The sequence below is a fragment of the Rhagoletis pomonella genome, unplaced genomic scaffold, assembly GCF_013731165.1.
Source record: "Rhagoletis pomonella isolate Grant_MI unplaced genomic scaffold, Rhpom_1.0 Rhpom_scaffold_02136, whole genome shotgun sequence".
NCBI lineage: Eukaryota > Metazoa > Arthropoda > Insecta > Diptera > Tephritidae > Rhagoletis > Rhagoletis pomonella.
The window spans coordinates 1,318-9,010 of record NW_023460690.1 but is presented as its reverse complement, the minus strand read 5'-3'; the positions used below and the strand labels follow the sequence as shown (position 1 = coordinate 9,010).

Below are 7,693 nucleotides of genomic sequence, written 5' to 3'. Positions count from 1 at the left end.
TCAAAAAATGGCTGCAATCATTTTACGATAAATCAAGTTAATAATTATTCACAAAAGAATGCATTCTTTTACATCTCTGGTGTCTAGTAGTTTTTTTTTTTTTAAGATTGGTCCAAAAAAATCATAATAAAGAAAGAAGCCGATGCAGGTATTTAAAGTACAGAAAACAAAGATATTATTAAAAGGACGATGTTCTCTTTGATGTACCTCAAAGGTCAAGTAGAAGTGGAAACTTGTATGACTGCCTATTGAAACTCGGTTATATAGCTTACGAAATAATAGGGTAATTCATCAAAACGCGCAAATGCCTCGTAACCATGTAAACTTACTTAATTTTGTATGAAAAATCTAATTATTTGCTAGGTTTACGCGGTTAAGAGCGATGTACGCGTTTCCATGAATACCCAGATTTCCCAGATATACGTTTTATCGTTGCACTTGCACAACATTCGCATTCGCAAAAGCTTCGCATCGATTATTGCGAATGCGAATGTTAAATTAATGCGGAAGCTCCGCGGTTGCAATGCGAATGAGAATATTCGCAACAACCCTGATATGAATGACCGAACTCACTTCGCATTTACGATTATATACCGCAAACGAACGTACATAGGGAAAGTCTACAAGAATCTTCCATACCATTTGGGGAAATATTATAATATATATTCTTATATAAAGGTAGTACCAATAATTTTACGATTGTGAAGTATTCAACTGTAGGGAGCTAAAAAAAATAATAATAATAATTTCGTTTTTATAAAATAGTATGACTAGGTAAGAATGTTAACAAAAATCAACACCAGGGTGTGCCGAAATACACAAAGCGAAAAATAAAACACAAAAGAAAAAAGAGCAAAAGTCTGGGGAACGTCCTGCTAAAGAACAAGGCGAGAACAAAAGTTTTGGAAACTTAACGTTAAGAATGAGAGGTGCGTCTGCGTGTTCGGAGGAAAAGTTTTTCAGAGAGAACCACGGATGTCATTTCAACTTCCAGATCGTTTATCATTATGGTGAACTGTCCATTTATGGAACAGTTTTTTATTTTCTGTGAAAGAAAAGTTCGTCTCTTAAGTCTTTCGTTAACTTTATTTGCATAATTATCTTTCAGTTCTTTTTGATTAACTTTAATATTCAAACATTTCAAAGTCAAGGAACGCTATAAGATAGTTCAGAGAAGATTTGTTCCTTTATCGTTCTCTGTAAAAAAGTTCCTGGGACTTTAGCTCCCAAATTGTTCTTCGAGTGAAAGTTCCTTAGAATTTTTTCCGTTTTTTTCTTTGCTAAAACGTGCGTCTACTCAGGCTAGCGCATAGGTGCACATTCTAGATATAAACAAAAAATTGTCTCACTGAAAAAATATTTATCCTCACCAAAAAGATTATACAAGAAGCTTTATGTCGCGTTACGCGGGTGTTTTTCATTTAACCGGGATCAACATATGTATATTACCCGGGTGCCAGGGTAATAAAAGCCCCGGGTAATCGGCTACCCGGGTATCATCAGCCCTAGTACATACATATGTTTGTATGGATATATGTATGATAAAACAAACGGGCTTCGTTGATATACTGATGGGCATATGTATGTATGTACTTAAGACCAGCACTGTTATATGTTATAGCTAGCAAAGCTAATCGTTGATATTAATGCGAATTGTACTGATTATCAAAATGATGTGTTTGTTGTACATTTGTTCATGTTTGTCATTGTGCGTATAGTTTTGTAGAGTAGTTTTTGTGCTCCCGCTATCACCTTGTATGAACTCGTCTTTCGTTGATATACTTTGATGAACATATTTACATATGTGAGGATGATAGCAAGGCCAACTCATATAAGGTAGTGTTACAGGAGCAGCTGAAATTTTCGCCCAGGTGTCTCTCTTAAAGAAAGCCATAAACGTATCGTTGGTTCAACTTGGTGATGTTTTTCTCTAGATTGCACCGTTTGTGGGTCTGTTGAATGAATTTGTGCCTTGGTTGTATGAAAGATCAAAAAATTTTGATTTAATGGCAAGTTGTACAACTTATCGCTACATTAATGGCCATGTTGTACAAACTCGTTTAATTTGCGTTTATTTTGTACACTAAATAACCGAAAATGGATAACTCAGCCGAAATAGGTACGTGCTTCCGTTGAATTTTATAAATGTATGTCGAAACTATGAAATTGTAAAAATCAGATTTAACAATGAGACTGCTCGCAAAATTTCAATATTTGTGGGCAAAATGTCCAGCTTGATTGCGGATCGATCTGAAGCAACGGTCGCAACGTTTAAGTCTTGCATTATGTCAAAATCATGTGTTTGTTGTATTTCATTCTCTCATTTACTACCATTATGCGTATGAGTAGAAACTGAGTGCATGAACACTATTTCATGATTTCAATTATACAGGATAATTGTGCGTACAATTTATAAGGTAATTTTATGTTTTTATACTCTTGCTACCACATGAATATATGAATCCGTGGTAAGAATATACGAAGATAGAAAGCGAGTAAGGAGAAATGCCGAACAAAGGAATTCGTCTTCTTTCAACTTAAATAAATGCTTTTCGCAAACAAAAGTGCGTACGTCACTAAGTGCCTTGGTTATATTGCACGGGCAGAATCGTAACAAATTGCGACGATTTCATAAGGATCTATTGATTGCATTATAAATATTTGCATTTATTTGTTAAACATACAATAGATAATTATGTGACAGTTCACTCCGTTCAGTTACTTCCATTACGACCCGGTCCTAAGGATGCTAGAAGGGCGAATTCATATAAGGTGGTGTTACCGGAAAATGAATAAATAAATTATATATCAGAAAATGAATAAAATGAAATGAAGTTATTGTTTAATTTCTAACCATATCTATGCATGCAACTCAATCGCCTAATGGTTTGCCGAGCCGAAAACATATGTTAACACATCAAATTTCATCAGTAGGTACCTGGTACTTACACCTTTTTGAAGAAGTTTCACTTCTATCATTTGTACGGTGCTACACACGCCTTCTTTTATTCCAAAATATATGATAAAATATTGAAATTAAATGAAAAAAATAATACACGAATAAAATGAATAAATTTCATCCACTAACTGTATTAACTTAGGTTTTCTGCTAGTTTTCGGCATTTTTATACCCGAGCGCACTTGTGCACAAGGGTATTATAACTTTGTTCACATAACGGTTGTTTGTAACAGGCAAAACGAATCGAGATAGATATAGACAAATGTATACATAAATGATCAGAATGAAAAGAGAAATCGATTAAGCGGTGACTGTCTGTCCGTCCGTCCGTCCGTCCGTCTGTGCACACGATAACTCGAGTAAAAATTGAGATATCTTAACGAAACTTCGTACATGCACTTCTATTGGGCGTGGGACGGGCGGTATTGAAAATGGGCGAAATCGAACAATAACCACGCCTACCTCCCATATACCGGTAATTTTCAGATATACGAAAACTGCGATATTTTAGTAACTACTGAAGATAATTCACTCAAAATTGATATTTAGAATAAATTTTAGACGAGAAATAAGAATATTAAAAATTTTTGAAAAATGGGCGTAGCCCCGCCCACTTATAGTTACATGTGTATATTTTGGAAGCCGCTGCACCAATTTCTTCCAAACTTGGCACAGTTGTTGACCCTGGTACAGCATACCAAATGGCCGAAAATTTTTAAAATCGGACAATAACCACGCCCACATCCCATATAACGGTAATTTCGAGAAATACGAAATCCTCGATAAATCAGTAAATATTAAAGCTAATTTATTCAAAATTGACGGTTGCAACAATTCTTTATCAGGAAATACGCTTATGATAAAATTTTGGAAAATGGGCGTGGCACCGCCCACTTATGATCACATTTATGTACATCGGTAACAGTTCTAGCAATTTGTACCAAACTCGGTATGATTATTGTGCTTGCCACAGTTGAAAATTATTGAAACCGGACTAAAATTACGGCCGCTTTTCATATAACGGTAAATTTCAGAAATGCTTGAAATTTCAATATTTCGAAATTTAAGGATGCTAGTTTACTTAATATATATACACCCGCTTATCATGTAGCGGTAGCTTTCGGTAAGGTGGAAAACATATATTTAATACTTGCGCCGGGTATTTAATGTTCGGCTCCGCCCGAACTTAGACTTTCTTACTTGTTAATTTTATTTTAGATGGCGGGATATTATGGAAAATACTACGAAACAAAAATTGCTTCAGAACATCCTGGATGATCTTTCAAAGTCACTTTACGTACCTATTTACCATGTTTCAATAATTAAAGGTTTGCTACACACACGAACCCACACACAGTGCCTTGCTAAGGGAGCCGATTTTGTCAAGAGGGAGCGAGAAAACTGTTTTCTGAGCAAACCTTTTATTACTGAATCATGCCTATTTACACATTTTCACAAAGGGGGCGTTCCCATGAAAGTCTCGTAAACTTACGAGTTTTACACGGTTTAAAACTTTACGAGTTTAAGGGAATCCCCTAAGCGAAATATTTGTTTAGGTACTAAAATTTAGGTCAACTCGCACACAGCTTTAAAACATAAATATTTATGGTACTTGCTTTATTTAGTGTATTTTTCAGTTGTTCAAACACTGTTTAGTACTACAATAGAGTTTAATTTTAGTTGCCCAAAGATTAATTTTACTTTCCCAAAGTTTAAATTAATTTGCCAAAAGTTTAAACCAAGGAATGAAACCGATTCAAAATAACGTTCGGGTTTGGGTTTCGGTTTTGCCAAGTGTTTCGGTTTCGGTTTTGGTTTCGTTCTTCAAAATTTATTTCGGTTTTGGTTTCGGTTTCGTTCCGGTTTCGGTTTTTCACAGAAATTTTGTTGATATTATTTAAACAACAATGTCTTAAACGTTGAGGAAAGAAAATCGAAATTTACAGTTCACTGATAATATCAACACTAGGTTCTTTCCCTAACAATCCGGACCGGATTTGGTAATTAGAGAATAAGAGAAACATTTTCTTTCAAAAATGGAACAAAGTTCAGAAGTACGGAAACGCAAAAACCCACATTTCGTGCCCACAAGTCGAGCAACAGCTGATTCACGTTGTTCTTGTTTTTGTCACTTATACCATGTTCTGATCGACATCGGAAACATGTTTTCGTTGCTAAAACTGGTTTTCGACCTGAAACTTGTGTTTTCGTCCATATAAAATCTGTTAAACGAAAACCAGTTTTCGCTGAAAACTACTTGAAAACTCACTTTCCACTCATTCCAATCGGTGTCTTCACTAGTTTTTTTTCGATTATTTATCGAAGCGGAAGTCATATTTTATCATCTTTAATACGCCATTTCGGATTTATTGTTAATTGCCTGGCCAAAGCAAAATAAGAATGAAAGTTAAAGGTTGTAAATGAAAAGAAAATGAAGGAAAAATGTTTTGGTTGTCGGTCAGAACATGGTATTAAATGCAAACACTTGGAAATTGAATTTTGGTTTCACAAATTTGATTTTAAGTACATAGATTGAAAATACATCAACAGGCCATTCACTTTTCCTTAAAAGCACCAAGTAAATCCAGGCAACATGTAAACACAATACAGCTGATATGCACTTTGACACTTTATCCATTTTTACTCGGAGAAAAATTCCGGGCTGTTTCGGGCAGGAAGAAGAATACACTTACGATCGAATACGCTCGAATTTTCGCTCTCTATTACCCATTTTGTTGAGTACAGGAATGATTTCTGGGCTATTTTGGGCTCACGCGGGATCTCGCATTGCGTACGGGAAAGAAACTACTTAAATATAATTAATCGATTATCGATTCACAACAACAAAGTCATCAGCAGATTTTTGCGAAAAGTTACCTTGTCATACTTATTAACTACTTAACAAGAATTTTAGCAAAATGTTGCTGATTTTGGTTAAATAAATCATTTATTTCAAAGAAATTTTTATTTATTATTTTTGTAAATTTCTGGAAACCGATTGAAACCTGTGATTGAAATGGTTTCGGTATCATTCCTTTTCAGGTCAAGATAACGGTTACGGTTTCGGTTTCGGTTTTGAAAAACGAAACGGTTTTAAACGGTTACGGTTTCGGTTTGGGTTTCGGTTTCATTCCTTGGTTTAAACTCATTTGCCAAAGCTTAAAGCTATTTGCTAAAAGTTAAAATCCATTTGCCCAGAGTTTAATTTTGTTTGCCAAAAGTTTAACTTAATGTGACAATCCTACATTAGATATATACATGCAAACAAATTTATTTTTTTATATTGTACTTACTATTCAACATAGACGACGGCCCAATACCACCGGTCACTATCACAACATTGCCGCTGACCACAGTGCCGCCACCTTTCCCACTTTCGTTGCCACTGCTACGGCTACCGCCCCTGCTGGTAACACTAGCGGATGCTGTAGTATAACCACCTCCTTCTTTTTCATAGTTATCGCTGACAGAGTTGTTGCCTGACACAATAATTTTGCTTGTTGAGCCTCCCGCCATTGCCGGGAGCACTAGAAGGGCTCCGATGAAACACCAAGTGCTCATCAACTTGCTGATTTTTTGGCAGAGTCCGCACAGTACACCGATTCGTAGCAATACATACATTGGTGTTGGGTCATTACTCAACCTCGTGCTGACTTCCTTGTGTTGCCAATGATTTTTATACGACTCTCTCGTACTTTGTGATTAAGAAAATAATTGGGATAGTGTGCCTGTTGAGAAATATATATACTAACATTGTACAATATGTATGTATATGCACATATTTATTTACAGAAGTAGTTATACAATTTAGAAATGCCGCAAAGGGTGCCCAGAATTCGAGTTTTGCGAAGATTGTTTTCATAACCCGAAAAATTACTTCTAAAGCTGAGATCCCACGATTGCCGTAATACACCAATTATTGCCTCATTTCATGACCCAATCGTGTGATTTCACAATAAATTGACTCATGTGGCAAAAAAGGCCGATATTGTGCTTACTGTGCCTGGCTACGCGAGTATAGTCCAGCGAGTCACATCAGTATTTGAATTACGTTTTCGAATTGCACCTATGAATTGTATTGAATTGAATTGTATTTTAATGAATTTCACCTTTTTTGAATTTAAAATGTATATACATCCTACATATATAAACATGTTATGCGTGAATAACACCAGTTATGTTGTAAGGCGTTGGCAACGCGCTTGCGCGTACATCACAAAAAGCTGACAGGTGTGCAACCCTGTTATTTTTGCTTTGACAATCATTGTTATTATTTTCTCTCACGTCGAATTGTGCGGTTGCCTTTGCCTCGAAACTTGGAATTCTTATCTATATATCTATATCGCTATATATTTCGCGAACGTTTACAAGCATTTAAAAAAATATAATTTGTGCACCATTTTTGAAATAACCGCTCGGTCCTGCGCGACGAAACACTTACCAAAATCCCGTCGTGTTTTCATTCGCAAAGTTTGTGTTTTACATAAGGGCCGACTCGTGTATTCCGCGTGGCCCCAGCAAACGGATATCGATCGCCGTAAATCCCGTAGCAACCGCCTTACCGCCAGCAAGCCAACCACATCGCCAGCAGTCACTTCATCGTCCGCAGCCTTTTCATCGCCGGCACCTATCTCCCATTCAGCGCACCACCGGCGCCAGCAGCTATACCGCCAGCAACTCCGCGTTCAACTCTACTCTCTACAGTCCATCGCAAGCAATTTAACAGAGACCTAA

The 7,693-nt window shown here is 36.3% G+C and overlaps 1 protein-coding gene across 1 annotated transcript; it reads right to left on the bottom strand.

Annotated features, from left to right (window-relative positions):
• Window positions 1-6,249: 6,249 nt before the first annotated feature.
• Window positions 6,250-6,687, bottom strand: LOC118753145 (limbic system-associated membrane protein-like; the record flags this gene model as incomplete). Its single annotated transcript, XM_036488011.1, is given in 1 exon segment — window positions 6,250-6,687. A coding segment is annotated over 1 exon segment (331 nt), but the record flags the coding sequence as incomplete, so codon positions are not given.
• Between the last annotated feature and the right edge of the window lie 1,006 nt (window positions 6,688-7,693).